This window comes from Hydractinia symbiolongicarpus, chromosome 11 (genome assembly GCF_029227915.1).
Source record: "Hydractinia symbiolongicarpus strain clone_291-10 chromosome 11, HSymV2.1, whole genome shotgun sequence".
NCBI lineage: Eukaryota > Metazoa > Cnidaria > Hydrozoa > Anthoathecata > Hydractiniidae > Hydractinia > Hydractinia symbiolongicarpus.
This window is the reverse complement of record NC_079885.1, coordinates 12722276-12746579: the sequence shown is the minus strand read 5'-3', so window position 1 is coordinate 12746579 and position 24304 is coordinate 12722276. Positions and strand designations below refer to the sequence as shown.

At 33.8% G+C, this 24304-nt stretch overlaps 1 protein-coding gene across 2 annotated transcripts in view; it reads right to left on the bottom strand.

Annotated features, from left to right (window-relative positions):
• The window catches only part of LOC130613693 (putative ATP-dependent RNA helicase TDRD12), a 58387-nt gene extending 40475 nt beyond the window's left edge, over positions 1-17912 (bottom strand). The window contains exons 1-4 of one of the 2 annotated variants that reach the window (XM_057435022.1): positions 16870-17912; positions 5180-5323; positions 3669-3766; positions 3509-3556 (exon numbers count right to left, since the gene is read on the bottom strand). In XM_057435022.1, coding sequence (XP_057291005.1) covers positions 3509-3556; positions 3669-3766; positions 5180-5323; positions 16870-16893 — 314 coding nt within the window. In that variant the 5' untranslated portion in view covers positions 16894-17912. The remainder of the gene's footprint in view (positions 1-3508; positions 3557-3668; positions 3767-5179; positions 5324-16869) is intronic. The other variant, XM_057435023.1, reaches the window with a different exon arrangement.
• Positions 17913-24304: the final 6392 nt, after the last annotated feature.

The following is a 24304-nucleotide window of genomic DNA, read 5'->3' as shown; positions in this document are numbered from 1 at the left end:
CTTCAAGATGGCAGCACTCAAAGTGAAATTTTTATTTTTCTGAAAGGTGTTGAGAATCTTATGGCACCTATCACATGGCAGTCTAAAAAGATTAAGAGAGTTGCGCGTAGCACTCTTGCTGGTGAGACACTAGCTCTTGTTAATGGTATTGATACATGCATATGGGTGAAGAATGTGATAAATGAAATGTTGAATACTAATCTAGAAGGCATGTTATGTCATACAGATAACAAATCATTGTTTGAAGCTGCCCATTCAACAAAGTCCTTGGAAGACAAACGGTTAAGGGTTGATATGGCTTCCCTTAGACAGAGTATCAATCAGAAAGAGATTGAATTGAAGTGGATTTCTACCAAACATCAGTTAGCAGACGTGGTAACAAAACAAGGAGCAAATAGCACACTCTTAGTGACTGTGCTACAGAGGGTACATGAAGAATAATAGTGACCAATTAAATGTTGAGTTATGAAAATTTGAATATTGTGTTCAAAAATTAAAGTTTTTTTGAGTTTTTATCTTTTAGAATTTTTATGTTTAAATTCCACACAAGTAATCATACGAAGAAAGAGAGATACATGTAGTGATGACTTAAACAAGACTAGTACAGTAGAGGGTTTTGGTGAAAAGCCAGTTTTGCCCCTAGACCACTGTACTAAGCGAGTAGGAGTCGCTATAAATTCCTCTCGCATTCGAATAACCAACTGAACGTCAAACAGAAAGAAAATAGAGGGAGATTGTTGATCTTCTATCTAGGCAATTACTAATAAGAATCACTTGGTGGTGGGGTTTTAATTGTGTTAAACCAGTATCATTGGTAATTCGTTGTGTTTAGTCAAAGTGGTGTTCCATAGTGTTGAGTTGAATCAATTACACTAATTTAGCGTTGCATTATAAACAAAAAGAACTATTGCAAAGATAACCTACAGGTTAGTCTTATATATATATTAATACTTAACAAGTACCATTTTTGCTCAACCATGATATTTTTTATTTAGAATTTGAGTTTTGTTTGCTCAAAAGTAGGATGAAACAATTTTCGCCATTTTCATCTTCACTGTCTGGTAATTGAAACATAATCTGTGTTATTCACTGGCAATGGATGCTACTCAGAGTTATCAATTTGTGTCTACGCCGTTAAACTGTTAAAAGTTAAACTGTTTTGGCAATGACTTCTTGATCTGACCAGCTTGTTGCTTCATTTTACTTGGAAATTGCTCTTTACAATATGCAGATATTCAAGTGGTTTGCCAAAAAAATATCTTTTCTGTTGAAGTTTTGTAAAATATTAGTGTGGTAAGAATTATTCAGTATAATTAGTAAAAATTAATATTACAAGAATCATGCATATTGCTACATGTAGCTTATGTGTTAGTAGTCAGTTGACCCAATGAATTGTCATTTTTTCTTATAAAAAAGAATTTGAAAGGTGGGGAAAAATTATATTAGGTGACAACCAAATTTCTGCAGTTACTGATTGGTTAGGCAAAGGCTTTTTAATCAGTGGTTTCACCGGCGTGACTGATCATTTTTTTCTGAAAAATTAAAAAATAATAATACACATGATTTTTCAAGTTGTATTCTCAACATAAACTTTTAAAATTTATTACGTGTGTTACCCACAACAAAAAAAAACATCCCCTGTACAGTGTGCAAAGGTAAAGAAATTATGTTACTCCATCATAACATGCAGCCCCACAAATTTTAATTTTTTAAGATTAAATGCACAGAAAAATTATAGGGTGACGAGCATATATTTTTTATATTTATTTTCACTTTGCCGACAGATTGCCCGATTGACTCAACTAATATAACATATATAACAAAACTCAATGACTACATTTCCATCTGGGAAATTAAAACAATAGCACCACATTATCTTCTCCTCATATCATGGCGTTTATTTTGGGTACCGTATTTTCCGGTACATAACCCGCACATCGTATAACCCGCAGCTCAGCTTTTTTAGGGAGCAATAAACTAGATGCTATCAGACAGCCCGCATAAAATCCATGTATTTTACCCACTCGCACCTTTGCATAACCCTCATCATGTTCAGAAAAAAATTTAGCGTATTTTTACTTACCCTAATCACTTTATAAACGTGTGCGTGTGTTCTGTTTTTTTCATGATGGAGACAATTGGGGGACATTTAAACTGGTGAACCTCAAACACAAGAACCGAGTGTCTGAACTAGCGACTCTCTCAGTCTTAACTTCCTTGTCTCTGATTGCCGAAATAATAATGAATTAAAATTAATTTGACAAGTTGATCTTCTGCTAATGCTGACAGTACTAAATCAGACAATGCTGTTTTCTTTTAAGTTGTAGACATTAGTTTCAGACAATAATAACTCTTGCTCCTTGCGAATAAACAAACAAACAAACAAAACCATTCTATCAGGTTATAAACCTAAAGTAAAATCTCTGTTTTTTTATGTATATTTAAGATTTTTGGCATAAAAATAAACAACATAATAATTATCACAGATTGTCTGTACAGCGATGTACGGAACATTTTTTTCTAATGTTTATAGAATTTTGTTATCTATTTATATCTCAGCAATCACAATGTGCATGATAAAATGAATTGCGGCAATGAGGAGGAGATAGTTGCGTGTGTCTTATTAATTGTATTTTATATTTATTTTTGATCTTTTCAGTGGCCACCTGTTGCTCAAAGGTAGCGAAGATAAAAAAGAAAATTATTATCTATACTTTAATTTTAACATTTTTCAATATTTCTAACAGGAATTAATAATTAAGTCCTGGGCACTAGGTTGTGAAATACCTGTCAATTAAACCTAAAAATGATACCTGCTATATTGCTCTATTACCAGAACCAAATCATTTCAATGTGCTCAATGTGATTGCAAAGATATAAATAGATTAGAATTACATTCAACACAAAAGAAATATGATCTCCAGAATTGTGTTTCAGAGAGAGCTCGTAATATTAGCACTGGCAAGCAATAAAGTTTAAGCAATTTCACTGTGTAAAAAAAATTAAATCACGTAGTTGAAGTAAGATTAGTAGATATAGGATCGCGCATGCAGTTATATTAATGTACGCATTGTATCCCGTTGGTACTATTTTCTTCATTTTATGTATAAACTTTCACAATAAATGACAGAAAATATAAAACTTATCAAATAACCCACACCACATTATAACCCGCACCAATGGTGGAATTTGTAAAAATCAACTTATAACCCGTGGGTTATATACCGGAAAATGCGGTAATGCAAAAGCTATTGTGGGATCTTAAAGCAAACATAATTCCGAACAGTTGTTTGGGGTTCCACAGAATTTTCTTTAGAAACAAAAAAATAAACTAAAAAAGATTAGCTAAGAAATTCTGCATTAGGGAAACATTTTAATTGGGAAGAACTTATTTACCATTCCCATGTATATTTGCAATGGTGCAGGTATAGAGCATCTACCTTTAAAGACAACTAATTTTTAGAAATTGTATAATAAGCACTGAAATTTTTAAAAAAAACTATCTTACCTTGCCCTTGTGATACATACACACTTTCCAACATCAACTAACAAAACCCTACAAAAAGAAATAAATGGAATATAACACACAACTGGATTGTATATAATTATAGGGGACATCGACTGAAAGAATAAGAAGTATAATATAATTAGATTCCAAAATCACATACTTTGCAATAAACCCAGGGCTGTTAAACAAGCAGATAACCTTTCCTCTGTACCACAATTTGTTTTCTGAATCTCCAACAGCGGTGTAACAAGCACAAACCTTCATATATAAAAATAATGTTACAATGTTTTGATTGGTTATTGCTTTGTTGCATTGTGTATGTATTGTGCTTAAGATATATATAGCCCTCAGACTAAATTAAGCGCCCCTTCCAATTAAGTACCCAGATTTAGAGGAAAAATTTGTAATAAGCGCCCAGGTTCCCATTAGCATCTGATCCAAAATTGAAACTGGGTGCTTGTTCAGAAAAAACAAAATATTGTAAAAACAAGGTTTTTAGTTGAACATATCTTTCAGCATAAAAGTAGATAATGCTATCGTCTCTGGAAATGGAAAGGGAAATGTTAAAATCCCAACTTTATATTTTATTTGAACCCGATGAAAATCCATTTCCAAATGACCAAAGCGAAGAAGACAACATAGCCCTCGCAATGCCGAATTTAATTCTTTTAGACGAAGATGATGTCTAAGAGGAATTAGACTATTGGATTAGTGTTTTTTTGTATCAAAACGGAAAAAAACTTCCAATAAAACAGTAAACTGCATTACTGAGTTTAGTGATTTTTTTATAACCACCCAGAGAACATTTACATATTACAGATTTAATATTTTTTTACATAAAAAAGAATCTTTAACAGCCTGGGGCATTTGTTAGAGGAAGACGTTTAAGAGGGAAGTCTTAATTAAAAAAATTCGCTTTGTATTAATAAAAGGTTTTCTAATTATCAGTAAAAATGTTTTCTGCATCTTACTCTAAGAGGTTAGAGAGAGTGTTTCGCTCGTCAACACATATTACTGTTGGGTGCTCACGAAAGGATTTGTTATCATATCATTGTTGTGAAGCAAGATTGTTTAACCCTTTAAAATATCTCCTCTTTATACAAATCATTGTTTTTCTTTAAAGCAAGAGTCTTGCCATCTTAACTGCCATTCTTTTTTAATATTCATGAGGAGGAGTCTATTATATTAATTATGGGAGCATTTAGTAAATAGTCATCTATTTATAAAAAAGACAATAAAAAATTTAGATAACTAAGGAAGATAGAAATCACAGATAAATTCTTCTCGTGAAATAAGTGAAATTTATTACAGAATGTAATCAGTTTATACCAATTAACGTAAAATGATAAAAATGGACCAGAGTAAAATATGATGAGGGTCTGCCCATGGAGTGACATTTACAGAGCCTACAATTCACTGAGGGCTTTGATTTTTGACACTGCAACATCAAAACTGGGTACCATCCATTTTACTACCTAGAACACACAACGCTCTTCATTCCCAAGCCACAACAAGAAAGAAATACATGTTCAATTAATTTATAAAGTTGAGATTTTAAACATATGTAAAACCAAAAAGCAAGCTTTAAACATTGTTCTTTGGAAACTATTTTAACAATAGCTTCACAAACTGGTGGGTTTTTGAACCAGTTTGTAATAGTGTATTTCTCACCTGTCCCACTTCCGGTGTAAAAATTGTTCCATCATCTTTTTTGTGTTCGTATTTTGTGTTTAACGCTGCCAAAAACTCAAGATAAAGATCCACATTGTCATCTGATGTTTTAGGACAACAAAGTATACAGCCAGCTGTTTCAACCTGTTTGAATCAAAGTTTCAAGAAATTATATATTGCACAATACTACTCAAATGTAACGTTTAGGTCTCAAATAATTCTCTTATACTAGCAGCATCATAAGAGAATTCTGTAAGACAGATTTTCAAGCTAGCTAGATGCTACACATACTGCACAATGAGTGACATAATTCTGCTCAAATTAGGAATCTCTATGACAAAGCTTGTGCTAAGTATTTATGTCCGTGTACAAAATATGTTGGCTCTGGGGATTCAATTGGTCGTCCAATTGAAAAAAAGATGTAGACTCAAACTATTGCACACTGAAAACACTGATTTTTGCTAATACAGCAACCCTGGAATCAAGTTTTTTTCAAATCAAGTCTTCTTTCGCTTATTTAAATTAGTGCGAGTCAAGTTACAGAAACTGAAATTATTTCTTCATGTCTGTATTGGAAAACATTTTCTACATCAACAACTATATTTTCTATTAACGATGCTTTTTAAATTCTGATGAGTGGTTTTCGTGCAATCTCAACAAGTACTGAAAATCTGCTAGCATTATATATGTTTGGGACAGCTACAGCTGTCATCAACGGGCAATGACCGTAATCATCCTTGGCTATTTATTATTTGAAGAGGATCGAAATTAATTACATTTTTCTAAATGTTCGCTTTCCGAAGTGCAGGTAACCATATTTGTGGAAGTTGACAGGAAAATACTATTGATATGAGTATTTCTGTCTATGCTGTTTATGGTTTCTTTTACATTTCTTGCTGTCCAACCAGACTCTAGGTCTATGATCTTTTTATTGTCCCAGTCTATAACATGACCATTCTTCCAGCTATGGTCCCCAATCTCATTTTTGTCTGTATCTGCGTTGCGTACAACTCTTTTGTGCTCTTGCACACGTTGTTTAAACATTCGTTTTGTTTCATCGACATAAACAACATCACAATCCTTACATGGGATTTCGTAGACAATATTACATTGAAAGTGAACATTTAGAAAAAAGTGCAAAAAATGGTTCGGGACAAACGTAACAAAAAGAGAAACTTTTAGAAAAAGAAACGTAACATAAAGCCAACTTTTAGAAAAAGGAAAGATTTTAATCAATCTATTGCTTCCATCAGGGTCTGTGAAAAAGTTAATTACTTGAATTGCTGTGATCTGGTTGGTTAATTTCGATCCTCTAATTATCTCTTCAAATAATAAATAGGCAAAGATGATTATGATCATTGCCCGTCGATGACAGCTGTAGCTGTCGAAACGTAGCCTAGAATAAACTTGTTTGCTCATGACATGATAATATTTATATTATTCAATGACGATGACTGAACAGATAAGTAGTAATATTTTCAAGTTTCTTGTTTCATTTTACATTTTTTAGCATTTTCAGATAGATCAGGCTCTAAATAAAATAATGTCACTGACCCATGGAATATTGTGTCTGGAAGAGACTGTGTTGTTGCTAATACAGGACATATCTCCTAAATAAATCTTTTTCACTTGGTGAAAAAGATTTGATTTTAGTCAAAATTGGTATATATTACGTATATTTTCTGTGTAAAAAGAGTACAAACGTGGATTCACTTTGGTTATGCACGTTTTGATTTGTTTTTTACTGTTGTGGTTAGCATTAACAGAAAATAAAATCTCATATTTAGCTATGTGTACAATCTGCAATATTCCGTTTGGAAAGGGTTTGACTTGCGACCCTGTCCCCTTGGTTTTTCAAGCACACAGTGTATCAGAATCCATTTAAGTTTTTTGTAACTTAAATTACGGTGGCCCACAAGTGTCATGGCAAATTAAAGTTTTCCCACGGCAAATTAAGGATTTCACGGCAAATTAAAGACTTCGCAGCAAATTAAAAATTCTACAGCAAAAAAAAATTTCCACAGCAAATTAAAAAACTTTATTTAGAGGTTTTGGCTCGCCATATATCTGTACGTTCCAAATGGCTCCCCATTATGGCATCCCCAAAATGTAGCGTTTTACGATGTGCGTTTTGTTTACGTTTTGATGGGATATGTTCTGCAACCATTGTAACATGTCGTCTTTGCTACTTGAACAAATTCAGAAAGGGCCTTCAGGTGTTGATGTTTAGTACTTATGTAAAGTCTTATCCACAGTTATTTGCACCCTTTTTTGATATTGATAACACTGAGTTTACAATTTCAGATGGAACCTATATTGTCACATTATTGAGACCAATATATTCAGGGCAGGAGTCTACTAGACGTCAAGTTGAAGAAACAATCATGGATATGGTTGGGAATTTTCTCTATGAAATTGATACAAAACGTATGAAGACAGTATCTGCTGCAGTTGCTTTGAAAGACAGCAGAATTGAGGATGCGAAAGAAGAAGCTGGAGAAGAAGCAGATTTAACGTCTCCTAATTGGTTTGGCTAACTGGACGAAAACATAAACCTATTGACCATACAAAATTGAAAATAGTATATTTTGACCATGACTGTTTCTCGAAATATGTTGGTCATACGATTTTTTTTCCTGTTGTTTACTCATGCAGTCGGTCAATAACTCTTTCAGTCGCTCACATGAAAAGTCCTGAAAGGTTTTGTAGAACTCTGCACATAGGTTTCTGTAAAGAACAGTCATTTGCAAGAACATGATATTTAGATATATACCTTATTTTTGTTAACATTTTTTTAACATTATAAAGAGATATATGAAAGTAAATATTTCTAAAAATTATTTAAATTTATACTTCTGTTGGTATTTTTTCTTTTTTGTTAGTTTATATCATTTGTTAGAAATTTATGTTATCAGCAAAATCTGGTATATATTTTTGATGTCCATTGACGCGCAATCTTCAAAAGCGTGTGGTAAACGCTCAAGGCATCATCCCCAGTTTTTGACGCATCGATTTTAAGCTCTGCAGTTACATAATCGAAATACTAAGTGAATTCGTTTTCATCTTCGGAATCATTTGTTTCTTCCATTAGTTCAAAATTTTGTTTTCTTTTACTTCAAGTTTCATTTCTGTACTACCATAACTTCCAGGTATATAGAAAATCGAGTCTGGCCGGCCTGAGACACAATCAAATCTCGATTTGCAGATATAGTGTGTGTTCCAATGTTCCTTCACATCGTCGAGTTTTTGTTGTATAATCCCAGAAAAAGAATACCATAAGCATTCCTTGTTTAGTTCATCGCCTAAATCCAGACTCTAGATTATTATAAAAACGCCACCATATAAGTCTAGTTTTGCTCAAGTAAGACCACCAGCATTCCATTCTTTGATTTCTTGGTGACGGAACATACTATGGGCTTCAGGGTTGTCTCGAAAAAATGACTGCATTGCGGCAACAATTGCATTTTTGGTGCCTAAATCTGTTACTAATTCAACAGGGAAATCTCCAACATTTTTTACACAATTTAAGTACATGCTTGCAATAGCAGTTGGTGATTTTTTAGATCTGCTCACTCTAAGCCACAACATCTTTCTACTGAATCCGTCAATGGCTCCATGTGTTGAAAATCCTCAGGGCTTTGCTTTGTCATACCCGCCAACATGCCAGGCATAATTTGGACCAGGATTGCTATATATTCTTCTTTTTAACCGTCTAGCTTTCCTGAAACCCATTTCTTTAGGATCTACATCTTTTAAAATACTGGCAACAATGTTTCTTGGAACTTGCCAACCTTCTAATTGCAGCGTATGCCACACTGTTCAATAGCCTCCACATGACCCGGCACCACTCACAATTTCCTTTACTCGATTAGCTAAGTGTGTGTAATTGTGATTTTGTGAGGAATGACGTCTTTGTAATCCATATGATTTGAGCTTACGAAGCAATGTACTTCTGCTGATGAATTACGTATGGCGCTTCTCAAGGTGTAAAAGAATTTCTTTGTATTGAAAACCACAAAAGTAATAGTATCGAATGACTGATTCTTCCTCGAATTGGATTTCATCTATATGAGAAAATAATTTAGCAAGTATAGCATAGTATATAATCAAAATACAAGCTTTCATATTCTCAACTTGGATAAAATATACCACCCTTACCGTCAGAGGAGGATGATTCGTTTGTAGACATATTGACATCAAGAGGTGTACTGAAAGTAGGAACTGAATTACCCTATGTTTATGTCAACACATGTTTATATCACCAAATCTACCATTTTATGATCTTAAACTATAACGCACCATTTTTATTATTATTAAAAATAAAATAAAATTTCTAGATTATTTTGCCATGGCCAAAGTTTAATTTGCAGCAGAGTTTTTAATTTGCCATGAAATCTTTAATTTGCCGTGAAATCTTTAATTTGCCATGGGAAAATTTAAATTTGTCATGACACTTGTGGGCCACCGTGCTAACTAGGGGTCCATCTTTTTCAACTTAGGAAACAGTTACAAATATCACATGTACCAAAGACACTAGGGCTGAAAAAAACAGCTGAAATCTGGCCACGAACACTGCCACATTAGTTGCCACATTACATACTAATTATGTTACTACGCAACACGCATACATTATACAATAATTATTTTAAATATGGTAACTTTTTGCGAATAAATTACTACGATTGTCACGTTTTATCAGAATAAAACGGCTAAAAGTTGGTGTCAGAGCATAAAGGTTTACACTGGAAGTTCAGGTTAGTTTAGCTATGAGTACCACCACTACTATGTTTGCCTTGCTTCAGGAGGAAGGCAAAGAAATTCAGCTACAATTACCACAAAAGACTAAAAAAAATAAAAAAAATCTGAAAATGGTGGGATTTGTGGTACTTGTAAGCCAGATATTTTGTTGAAAAAAATGGACCCTAGGTTACACATCGCCATTGTAGTCTACAGTGTGTGGCCAACAGTCAGGGAAATCCTCTTAATTAAAGGCGCGTAATCACCCTTATGAAAAAAAATTAACATATACATTTTTTTATTAATTATAAAGTTCAGGCGGAGTTATGACTTTTCTGAAAATTTGAGCATATAAAAATTACTAGAAATGGAAATAATGGTACTTTAATATCTTGAATTTATTGTGTTTTTTTGAGGCTGCCATATTTAACGATCTTGTTAATCTCTTATTCCCGTCAAATAAGCGGGTTGTTGCAAAATGTTTGTGTGAAACCATTGGAAACAAATGGCCTTAACTTTAAATGAGCACTGAGATGAGTTCGATAAAATTTTCTCTTTATTCTATTCGCTATTGTTTTTGGAGACCAGACGAAACAAAACTGAACAAAAAGAAGAAATCACAGCATTGTCTCTTGGTTAGTAATTATGATAATTAATGCTTATCACGCTCTTTCTTCTTTTATTAGTAAAAAAATCCAACGTGGGAGAATGGTCATTGTGATAGTTGAAGACAGTTAAGCACTATGGAGATAATTAAAATCAAAGTATAAAAGGGAAATTCTGAATATTTAGGTATTCTAATTGTCTAAATCTGATACTGTCTGCATAAGGAAACTAGTAACTGTTTGAACAAAAGGAAATTAATCAAAAAGTAAGGCAGCTAGCGAAGCAAAGCTGTCTTCAGAAACAACAACAAAAAGAGGTCGGTGTTGCAAAGAAGTCTGATTTTAGTAAGGTAAAACGTTTAAATAATAAAAAATAACACAGAAACTTCGATTATTGATCTGATTTACATCATATTCGAACTCTGTTGATACATTTATAAAAGCATTACGATGGAAACACAGCTACAAATGCTCCCCCTCATTCATTATTTTTTCTATAATTATCAGGATAATGTTTTCTCGTGTATATCTGTATATCTTTCAATTTTTACAATAAAATAGGCACCTCAAAAAAATTTGCCAACAGGGTGATTACACGCCTTTAAGTTGTATAGCTTAATTTGGAGATCTCCCAAAAAAGCTGTATCATACAGCTTAATTAGGTGACATACATCAAAATTAGGTGGTAGAAAAAGGTTTTCCTGGCTTCTCGAAAAGTTTAAATTTTAGCAGAATCACTGTTCTGACCCAACTGCGGACACCGGGCCAACTTTGGACGCGGAACTGGCCCGTCTCTAGACAGGATGGCCTGTCAAAAGATGGGTCAGTACGTTCGCAGTTGGGATGGCCCATCTATTTACGGGCCCGGCCCAACTTTTGACAAATGTATGCAAATTCGTTTTAAGTTGGTACAGGCCCAACTATTCACAAAGGAATCTCCCGCTTTTAAAAACCGCGTCATCGGATGGGACAAACTTAACTGTACATACAGTACAGTCTGAATGTAATCTACCGCGGACGCGAAACTCACATGAATAACATTGACAATTAACAATAACATTGCGATAGCTTTTGTTTTTTAGGAAAATAATTGCCTCGCTGATAAAGAATGACCCCACACGATCGATTGTTTAATCACAATAAGTTGCAAGATCAATTTTAGCAATCAATTTTGCACCAACTCTTTTGAAATTTTTAATTGCAGTAATTAAATATAAAAGTTTAGTTAGATTGTATTTTAAAAGTTCAAAAACGAAAAGCGGTGATAGAAATGTTTTCTTAAATTGAATTTTAAAAGTTTAGAAACGAAAAGTGGCGATAGAAAAGATTTTTTAGATCGCGTTTTAAAGTTTAAGAAAGAAGAACGGCGATAGAAATGTTTTTTTAGCTTGCATTTTAAAAGTTAAAAAACGAAAAGCGGCGATAGAAATGTTTTTATTTGTTTCAATAAAAAAGTATGCGGAAGGATTTATTTTACGCTTTTTGTTAAGAAGGAAATGTTTTCATCGAGAAATGTAGGTATTGTATTTATTTCAGAATATACACCATTTGTTTTACAAAAATAAACCGTAGTTGTATTCCTTTAATAAAAAAATGCACAAGTCATTTAATAGTTGTGAACAATGCTTCTCATGTTTTTTAAATTAAACGCGCTGGAATCTTTTTAAGTAATTAAATCAACAATACATTCTCGCGCAATGTATTATAAAACTTCACGAAAGATTTTTATTATTTAATTACTTCACGCTAATACATACGGGAATAGCTTATTAATACATTTACACAATGTATCTCGCTATTACAAGAAATATAATTGCTCCGACACTTCTTTGCAAGCACATTGTTTTTAACACGCAAATATAAACAAGCAAAACCCTTAAAGGATTTTATTATAACAAAAGACAAACGACTGCCGTCCTCCACGCAAAGGTGTGATATTAGCGTGTACGCGGTAGATTACATTCAGACTGTACTGTAGCTATGGTGATCAATAAATACCATGTCACAAATTCTGCTTAAATACTGGGGAATAGTAGCACAGTCGGCAGAGCGTTCCACTCATATCCAAGTGGTTGTGGGTTTTATCCCCACATAAGACTCTCGTTCAGTTGGGCAATAATTTCAAAAAAGTTTTCTGTAGCTAGCTCAAATGGAAGCTTTAAAGACTCCACTGCCTTTGTGGGTCACTCCTGAAAATAATTAAATGAGTCTATTACTCAAAACTGGTGAGACTGATCACATAAAATATAAATTAACATGTATTATTTCTTTAAATCATAGTTATAAGTCATTTTTTGTGTTGAAATATTCAGCGATTCGGTTTGACCTCATAACAATTTTTGGAGGTGAAAGGTTTGTATATTTTAGGTGAAGAGAGTGCAGAGCTAGTCACATTTTAAAGTTTTAAGAACAATGTAGGTTGTAGAACAATGTAAAGCAAAAGCCCACCATGCGTTCTTACAGTATTTTTGAAGGAATAGAATCAGGAATATTTGAGTAGGTGTGCGATGATTCGCACGTGTAAATCAGGTAATGCATTAAGTAAACATGTAAATTAAGTGTGATGTAAACGTGCAAAGGAAGTTGTCCGTCCGATACGGGCACCAAGGTTGATCTTTGTTGCGCATTTATTTTGCCATAGAAAAGTGGGGGACGTTTTGAATCGTGAACCCCAAACACGATGATCGAGCGTCTATTGGCATAGCAACTGTCTCAATCTTAACTTCCTTTTCTACATGTCCAAAATAGTATGCATGACTATACTGTAATTTTCATAAATTTATTGTTTATTTTTCAGGTCATCACAAGCAAATAGGCAAAAACATGCTTTGTTTTCAAATTAAAAAAAATCTTTATTCATGTGGCTTAAATAAAACTTCAAAATTTATTCAGAAAATTCAGCTACATTTTAACAAAGTTTATATAGAAATTGTTTAAAATTGTTTGAATAACACTTGTGAAAAGAATCCATTAAATTCAGACCTGCTATGGTTATCAATTGTTTTGTCAAATGAAGAAATTATCTACAATTAAATCCATGATAAAATGTCTGTTCCACCTGTAAGTGCAGTTTTGCAGACTTGCTTTATCCGTGCTCCATCAGCATTCACCTCCGCATTAGTTAATGCAGAGGTGAACGCTGAAAGTTCGAAACAGAGCTACAGGGGAGTCTGTCGTGCAAGAAAGGTCTCATTCCTGTTCACATTATTTGACACAGCTAAAAAAACAAATTTTGCCAGCACACAAAAAATCAAAATGGCGTAATCATGCTTTTTAAGGTTAAAGGGAAACTAAGGTCAAAAAAATGTTGTTAAAAAAAAATTAGGAACGTTGTATAACATCTAAATAAACTATTGAAAAAAAATTAACTCTTAATTTTCATTTTTTAGGCTGTTTTAGCCCATTAAAGTTCTAAGGTTTTCTGAAATTAACCGTGTACTCCATTCACGGTTCCTCGTGAACCATACAGAATTATGACGTATGAGCCGCGAGACTCAAAATCACTTAGTCATGGATAGCAGCGAAGAAAGTAGTTGTGCTAGTGAACATAGCAAAGTATATAGTTCTGAAACAGATGAAAGTATTTGCAAAGGGTGTTATGATAACGAACCTGAATATACTGAAAGTCAGTTGAAAAACATTTGTTCATCAAAAACTGCGAGTGATATTTCAGACGACGACGAAGATGAGGATTTAGACTCAAGCAGGTTAGAAAACTTACATTGGTGTAAGTGTAAAAAATGTGATATACACGAGTTAATGACTGTTGAAGAATGCAAGTGTTGTTTGGAGTTTACAACTTTACTGGGAGAAAAGCTGGAAGAGAATACATGTATTACCTTGCATAAAGATTTTAATATTCTTTGTTTAAATCGCACCGTATTAGAGACAGCAAGCATTAGACATCGCAGATATCAAAATAATTTCAAGGATATAAAATCTTTTCAAAACAGGTAAGCTTATTATTCTATCTTTCAAAACAAATATAAAATATTACTTCATTTGCAAAAAAAAAATGCGTTCTTTATCTACATAAAAGTTCGTTTACTGAATGTGAGTCAAAGAATATTTAAAAATATATATACAACATTTTGTAAAGCCTAGGTTCCACAACAACAAAACATATTATATTCTTTTTAGACAACTACGCTTTTCAGCATACAGACAATATACGGCTTGGGTGCATTACTATGAAACACTGGGAAAAGGATGTAGAGTTATACCAGCATGCGTTGTGAAAAAAATTCGTGAAAGTTTCCCAGAAAAAGATGGAAAATATACAGGATTCAAAGCTTTTGTAGATTTGTAAAATCTGTAATTTTAGTTTACGTATGTTAATAAATTCGTAAGTTTTGCGTTTAAAAATAGTTGGAACTGCTCCACAAAGTAGCTCTTTCCGTTTCGATGGTATCCCCGTTAGACGTCCTTTTAAATCATCTTTTATGCAGTCAGGATGGAAGTGGTCTTCACATACAACTTTATTTTTCCCAAATGGAAATGTTTCTACATTCAATCCAGTACCAATATTATGCAACCATTGTGCTGCGCGAAGTTTCTCAGTTGTATTCACTGGCTTTGGGATCATGAAAAAACTTTTTTTAGCAGTTACTCTCCCAGTGGTTTGCGAACATCCATATGCCAGGCAACTTGGCATTTTGAGTAGTAAAGACAAAATGTACAATTATAGTTAAGAAGTAAAATTCAGCTTTTATGTCTTCATACATCAAATCAGGCGAACCTTATAGTATGGTTTCACTTACTCACTCGCGGATCATACGTCATTGCTCTCCATCGTAGAGTTTTTTTATGTACTCTAACGGAGATGTAAATAATAACCTTTTTACTCTAAAATCCTCATAAAAATACATTTTTTTTGAAAAAAAATTTAAGGTATCTTTTTTAAATAGTATAATTAACGTTTTTATGAAAAAAAAAATTTTGACCTTAGTTTCCCTTTAATAGCATTATTTTAACGCTAATTAATATTATCGTCTTAACGTTATTATCATTACATAAAAATTTGTATTAGCGTCATTAACGTTGTAGCGTTAAATGTTAGCGCTTTTAACGCTTATTAACACTAAGTGCTTGTTAAGAAATTCCCCTGGACAGTCACATATCTTAACATATGAGTCATAATTATTTAGCTAGTCAAACAACTCCATACTTTAAAATGCATCCGCTGATCTGGTCTTGGACCAAGAGTTGCCAAGTAGTGTTGTTTTTGCTACCCACAACAAACTTGAAAGGCATAACTTGATTTAATTTTCAGCTAGCTATATACAACAATACACTAGAAAACTTTTATTGGAGTTAGTTTACGCAAAATATAAGGTCTTGATGTACGCAAACACCTTTTAACGACTTTTGCCTCAAGTTGGTCCTGGCCAATCACCTGTCTAAAACTTGGAAAATGATTCTTCTTGATGAAAAAAATTTGTGTTGTAAGTTTCAAGTTCTAAGGATAATCCTAACAAGAGTTATTATATTTTCTCCGTTATAAGGGTTTCATAGAGATATTTAGGGATAGTTTCGAGTAATAGCCAATATCAAAGCCTCTGAAAAGCATGGGACCTAAAAATTTGGCATGCAGGTGTCTAATAGATAAATATTGAAACTCAGTAACTATCATAGCCATGCAGCATAGCATTAAGGAGTTATTAAAAAAAACGCCAGGGGGGGGGGGCGGATTCCCCCCATTCCCGTCACTAAGTTTTCCTAATGCCACATCTATTTTTTAAACATTAGAAAAAGGTACAAAACGATGTTTCAAGCAGCTACTATCTCCATCTGAGACAAGTCACGAAGTATTGCAACCATTTTAATCATAAAATGGACTTTAGAAATAATTCCAGAGGATCTCACATTGGAAAAAACACATCAGGGAATTAAGACGCAAACCACGAAAATAGGACATTTTTTACGGTTTCTTTTTTGCTCAGCACCGCGCAAACACTTGCCTTGTTCACCAGCATTTTTGCAAAGTCGTTTTTAGGGATGGCTTATAGTCAAAACCATGAAGTTATGTGGCGAGTGAAGTTGCCAGATCATCGCTAGAGCTGTTTGTTTAGATAATCACGAATTTAGGACGGTATACACTAGATATAGATGCTAAAATTTAAGTAAATGTGTGTTTTTTGGACAATCAAAGTTTTGTACATCTTAACTGAGCTGCAAAACGCTCTAGACTGTATCATACATTAGCTGACATCCAAATTAAGCTGTACGGCTTAATTAAGAGAATATCCCTGACTGCCTAACTAGGAGAAATAAGCTAAATGGTAAAATTAGCTAGCTAGTTACCCTGCTCTTTTTAACAAATAAAAAATGAACAAATGAGCTATTTACCTTAGTAACACTAATTTCTTGCATAATATGTTCTAACAGAATGATTCTTACATTTCATACATTAAAAGTTAATTTCCTGAATTTAAAAAAACGACATCAAAACGAAAGCACCCTTGCTCACATGTTGTGTTTAAAAAGCATGAACTAAAACCACACTGGATTTCAGGATCCAAGTAATAAATTCGGATAACCTCGATCCCAGGGCTCCTTGTCTCTTTTTTTTGTCTGGGGAACGACGAGAGAAAAACTAGAAATTAAAAAAAAGGTTGCGAAGCATTTCACAAGTTGCAAGCAAAATTAAACTATCCAATACTTTGTCCCTAGCGCTTCTTGTTTCTTAGACTGCGCGAGTATTTGATGTGCGTGGGATATTCTTTTCAAAATGTGCGAGAAAATTAGATTACGCGAAACTAACAAAAACGAATAACGCGTGTTAAATTTTGTACCGCCTTTTCCCACAGAATGATAAAAGTAAAGAGCGCAATACAAAATTACACTTTTAGCAGTATTCCGAAAGATATGTAATACATCGAGTTGTACAACCCGCAGAAGTTGGTCCTAACGTTAACGATTTCGTAAATGACCTTACAACAAAACAGTATTTTTTTCACGTAAAAATACCGACAGTAGAAGCCACAGAATCTGCTGGAACGAATTTCGAAAACTCACGGGAAACAATTAAAACAAAAACAAACAAATCAAAACAGTTTTTTTAACTTTATTAAGATTTATTAAATAGCTTCAAATTTGGGCAGAAAAACAATAACGGTTTCGCCTTCTTTTCACCACACGCATTAGAAGATTACATCACTCACTCCCATTGTACACAATCTAAAAGAAAAAGAAAACATTTTCATATAGTGAAGCTTCCAGTGCCTTTAAGGGATGGCCAAGTCAATGGAATTGAAAGCACTGTTTTCATCTCATAAATAATTAAGGCTAATTCGGAAAAGTATAAAAGAAAAAAAACTAAACAATTTGGCGACTTTCCTAATTTTATATGCAAAGTTCCAACCATACTAACAGTTTCCAAATCTGACAAAATCATTTTAGAAGTGTTTATTTTTTCAGAATTTGATTGATGCAAGGCCAAGGGAAATTAAATAAGTTTATTGCCCTAGACCCAAAAACATATGCTTCTCATCATTCAGTTTTTTTCAACCAACATTAATGTAATCACCCAGAGGAAATTATAATGTCTCTTGTGTGTGTTTTAGAAGCTGAGTTCACAAATACAAAAATATTACAAGTGCTGAACTATGGCAATCATATTTTGCAATCAGACCCCTTTAAAAACTATGCTGAATTATTAAATAAGAATAAATATAATATATATAAGAAAAGCACCTTGGATGGGATTCTTTGTTGGATGAATAAAATGACTGACAAATGGTTTATCGTGAATGAAATAGTAATTTTTACACAAATAATTTAAAAAATAATGAACTTTGTTATGTGGGTTGTTCTCAAACACACGTGGGCAGTGGTCAAGAAACTGTGATAATAGATAATTTTATCTCGTTGAAAATAATATACTAATCTGATTTGAAAAAATAATCCTGTCTCCCTAATATTCTTGCTACTCTAGTAAGCCTGCATTTATATCTGTAGGTTAAAACACTAATCCGGCGGCGGGAGTAATAGAGAAAATTTCGATTTACGATTTCTTACATCGCAAGCTTCGGTCGTTAAATGGTTGGAGTTAATGTTCTTTAAATTTCATTCAGCAGGGCACCAATGTCGTTGTTGCTCCTTATGATTCTCAACCTGGTGCCCACAGGTTCTTGCCTCTTTGTTATTGCGGCTGGCGGCGAAGTAAGCGCTATTTCAGATTATTCAAATACAAAAAAATTTGTTTGACGGTTGAGCCTCAGCGTTATTCTGAAAATGTTCTTAAAACTTTGGAAATTAAGCCTTGATGTTTTTATAAAAGATTTCTTACAAAGTGTGTAAAACCCACTAAAACCTTTTTACAGAAAATAATATACAGAAGTAGGATATAAAGCCATCTGAAATGTCCCAACTAAGATATGAAGGAAGCATGCTTCATATTTCAAGGTAACTTGCAGACCAGATCAGTGTTACCTTATCAAAAGCAGAAGAATTTGTAGGTGATAAATGACTAATCCGCGGCGCAGTATCAGATCACAGAACTTCTGCCATCATCATCTATTCGGTACTTAATGTCAATCTTGAATGGATGTTGAAATACCTAAACCTCTCAGATTGTGAGAAAATGTTGAAATACTATGATATCATTTAACATAAAGAACAACATATTACCGATTATTTCATAGCTAGACTGCAGTCAAATGCTAAAAGATAGCGTCTTTTTAAAATAAATACGATTGAATCAACCAAAATTGCACAAAATAATGTTGATTGTATAACACGATAACACAAAAAACACAACATCATCATATGACCAATCATTCATCGCTGCAATACAGAAAGATCAATCACGTAAAACTCTAATCAGAGTGTTAAACAAAAACAAAAGTGCTGGACTGCCATAATGATTCTCATCCACGTTTTAAATGATTTTCATTTCATTCTAAATGACCAGTTAAAGATGCAGTGTGTTTCAATTGTAATCGTAAAGGTCACTTTTCATCTATTCATTTACCTACATTCGCATGACTAGATGGCCAACTCCCAAACCATTTAAAGAAATCTATTACAATAGCTAGTAAAAGTTAAAGATCAAGAATTAAAAAAAAAGAAACAGATTTTGGCAAATCCAAGTATTTATTGACTAGCTTTGCCAAAATCTGTTTGTTTTTTCTGATGTTAATAAAAAATATAACTTGTATCTTAAACAACGTGTGCAAGAGCACAAAAGAGCCGTACGCAACGTAGATACAGACAAAAATGAGATTGCGGACCATAGCTGGAAGAATAATCATGTTATAGACTGGGACAATAAAAAGATCATAGACCGAGAGTCTGGTTGGACAGCAAGAAAAGTAAAAGAAACCATAAATAGTATAGACAGAAATACTCATTTCAATAGTATTTCCTATCAACTTCCAGAAATATGGTTACCCGCACTTCGGAAAGCGAACATTCAGGAAAAAAGTGCAAAAAATGGTTCGGGACAAACGTAACAAAAAAGCGAACTTTTAGAAAAAGAAACGTAACATAAAGCGAACTTTTAGAAAAAGGAAAGATTTTAATCAATTTATTGCTCCATCTGGGTCCGTGAAAAAGTAAATTACTTGAATTGCTGTGATCTGGTTGGTTAATTTCGATCCTCTAATTATCTCTTTAAATAATAAATAGCCAAAGATGATTACGATCATTGCCCGTCGATGACATCTGTGGCTGTCGAAACGTAGCCTAGAATAAACTTGTTTGCTCATGACATGATAATATTTATATTATTCAATGACGATGACTGAACAGATAAGTGGTAATATTTTTAAAATAATGTCCTTGTTCATATTATGCCAGCATCAGGTTCGGCATGATTTGCTTGTACAGTGTACCAAATTTCATTTTAATCCGCGTATTCGATCGTGTTTTAAAAAACGGATATAATTTCCTACACATCTCAATTCTTTGTTTACATGAAATTCTCTTTATGAAAATATGGACGTTTTCAATCAACTAAAATTTTTTTAAAATTCACATGTAGAAATAATGGTTTATGATTCTATCTATATTTTTGTGTCGTTTTGTAACATATACACATGAGAGATAGTGACGTCAGAAATCTCTAAAAGGGACAAAAATAGTCGGTCACTTACGTCTCTTTAGCCATACTACCCCTGCGACCTAGTAATAACACATTCCACTACAGCTGATATCAATGTTTTTAATAACATTTATAGTAAACTCAACCTATTAAAAAAAATTGTGTGTTAACATCATTTTTGGCTTAGCATTTTTGAATATGCATAAGAAAGTAACTTGATTGTAAACCAAATAGCAACCAAATCTAGACGTTATAGTAAACCCGATAATCTGTTTACCATCAAGTAGCTTTTAAAGATTCAGATAAATCGTTCACAGCCTTAGACGCAGATGGAGGATTGTCACAGTTCTAGATGCCATTTTGTATTATAAAAGGGAAAAGTGCTTTTCAGTGTGGTATTAACAATTTTATTTCAAATAAAGATATTCCAGATACCGTATACTTTTGTGGTCTTAACCAAGAAAAACATGACCGAAATGTCAATAAATTGGACATTCAATGAAGAAAAATGTATTTTTCTACACGCAAATTAAAAATCTTAGTTAGAAAAACGGACACATGACACGAAATCATTGCAGACAATAATTGGGCTATTTTCGCATTATTGAAAGAGATTCCAAAATTGCACCACTTGTAAAAACAAATTCTTTTCCTTTATACATCGATGGCGAAAATGCTTTCCAAAATTTAAAAATTTTAATTGAGAATGCTGTTTTTATGTGAATCGAGTCACTTTCATTTGAATTAGAGTGTGATGCTTCTGAACCCACCCTCTACAGGAGTATTCAACTAGTGTGGCCAACCTGTGGCACTTTTCTCACGCACTCTTAAAAGTTCTGAGTTGAAATGGCCTCCGGTTGAAAGGGAAGCTTGTGCTATCATTGAATCCATTCGTAACTGTGGACTTCGAAAACTGACCAAAATATCAGTAGTATGTAGCTATATTCAATCGTAACCACAAAGGAAAAATAAAGAGTGATAAAATAAATATTGGAAGCTAGAGCTATCTTGTTTTACTTTTCACATAATATATCGTCCTGGGAAAGACATGGTAGCCCCATATACATTCAGCAGAGTTAACTGTTTAATGATAAGTAATGACTCGCTCTATAACTTAGACTGTGACGGCCGTCTACCGTCTGTTTCACGTACCCAATTAATACTTACAGTTATTGATGAATACACTAGATTTTTATTTGCAATACCTTGTGAAGATGCGTTAGCAGTGACTGTTAATAAAAGCATCGTGTCAAATGTTTGGAATTCCTTCATACATTTCCACAGATCGTTGTTCAGGTTTTATGACTGAAGAACTCCGAAGTTACTTACATTTTAAAGGTGTCGCTACCAATCACCCAACTTCATATAATCCACAAGGTATTGGTTTAGCACAGAGATATAATGGTACTATTTGGAAAGCAGTTTCATTAGCATCTCGTAATCCACCACCGACAACTCACTTTATTCCATTCGAAAGCTAATTTCTGCTACTACCAGTGACACGCCCAATAAGAAAATGCTTAAGTTTGAACGCTGGACTTCTACTGGCTTGCAGTCCAGTTTTATTATGCAAATTTAACCGTAAAATATTTCAAAATATTAACCCTATAATAACTGTTTATGAGGGCAATACCGGAGAATATTGACCAACGTCAAAGTATTGCCTGAGCTTGTGAGGGCAATACGTGGATTATTATCCGGGTACTGCATTTTACAACAAAAAATATAACATTATAAAAGCAGAATGTAGAAACCACATCTTTATAGAAACTATTCCCATATGGAACGTACATTCGAACAAAAATTTTTTTTAAATCGAATATCGTGTAAGCATAGCAGGTTTTCATTGCAGCCACAACATTGAATTCTTTAAAAGATAAAAGTAAGTTTCACTTCTGTTTCACTTCTGTTTCGCGTTTTGTTTACTTTTTTCCGTGTCGTTTACTCTCAACTGACGCCGTTTTCTCGTATATTTGAAGTCTTTTTTTGTGATTATATTGCTGTGTTCGAGAAAAGAGCAGAATAATTTATAACTACAAGATGAAGAAACTTGCAGTGGATATGGTGGTACTTTTTCTCACAGAGATTGGTGGGTTATCAACTCAAAATGCTGAGAATTGTGTGAAACCTAACAATCATCAACGCTCCATCGAGGTTGGTAGATCATCACCGGTTCTTCTTTACAAAAACCACGTAGCAACCTTCACTCTTATGCTTTTGGGAGATATTAAAACCAACCCATGACCAGAAAATTGTCACTTATGTACCAAGAACATTCGTAAAAACGCTCCCAGTGTTACCTGCAAAGTGTGCCAAGACTCAGTCCATCAGTCCTGCTTGCGGAAAAACAAAAAAAACAAAAAAAAATTTGCTAAAACACGTCACCATACCTGGGTATAACTTTGAATACAATAACAGAGCAGTTAAGCGTGGTGGTGGTGTCGTTTTATACATCCGTGACCAGTTCAAATACAAGGTACGTAAAGACATCATGATAAAAGACGAAACTAATGAACATCTCTGGATTGAAGTGAAAGGGAAAAATGCTTCTTATCTTCTAGCTGCTTTCTATCAGCCGAGTTCCATCAATGACAAAAAGATCGACTGGCTGCAGAAATTTGAATCTATTGTATCGTTCGTATCAATTACCTGGAATGGTCCGATTATCATCACCGGAGATTTCAAAAATGACACATCAGCATACGTAAATTACCAACAAATCCTCAATAGCCTGGGTTTTAAACAACATGTTGAAAAACCAACCTGTCTTAACAGAGTCATTGATCATATTATTACGAATTTACACAAGATCACTCATCATGATGTTTTACCCTGTGACGAGATTAGTGACCATGATGCTCCTTATATAATATGCAACATCACAAAACCAAAATTTAAGCCACGATACAAGTACATGCGTGCAGAAAAAAACATAGACATCAACCAATTCTTTGAGGGTGTTTCTAATCTTCCGTTCAACTTGGTATACGCCTTCAATGATCCAGAAGATCAAGTCGACACTTTTAACGTTTCTATCCTGTCTAAACAAACACGCTCCACTGGTCAGACAAAAGATCACTCGTCCTCCAGCACCATGGTTAAAAGACCCTGAAATTACTGCAAAGAGAGCTGAAAAAGATCGTCTTCGTAAGATTGCACAACGCACTAGAGATCCTTCCGACCTTGCGCACCTAAGAAAAATCAGAAATGAAGTAAAAATACTGATTAAAACTGCAAAGAAAAACTTCTACCGTACTGCGTTATCGTCAAAACGTCTCAAAGAGGTTTGGGACACCATTCACCGTATTCTAAATCCAAATCCAAAACGTATTGATGCTGATCCAGAAAAATTAAATACACACTTTAACAAGACTGCCGAACGCCTCCTTAATTCAGTTCCAAAACCAGAACAACTGCTGAAAGAAAGAATTTAGAATCTTCCAGACACAGATGATGCCTTTTGCTTCCGACGCGTAACTTACGAGGAAACAAGGAAGATGATACTTAATTTGCGCAACGACTGTTCAACAGGTCCAGATAAGATTCCATCCAAGTACCTAAAAATTTGTGTTGACTCAATTGCGAGTCCTATATGTCGCATAATCAACACCTCGATAGATAATAAGATATTTCCCAGACAATGGAAGATCTCCAAAATCACACCTAAACCAAAGGTAGATCATCCCAACGAACCTAGTGATTACCGTCCAATTTCTATCTTTGCTGCATTGTCCAAAG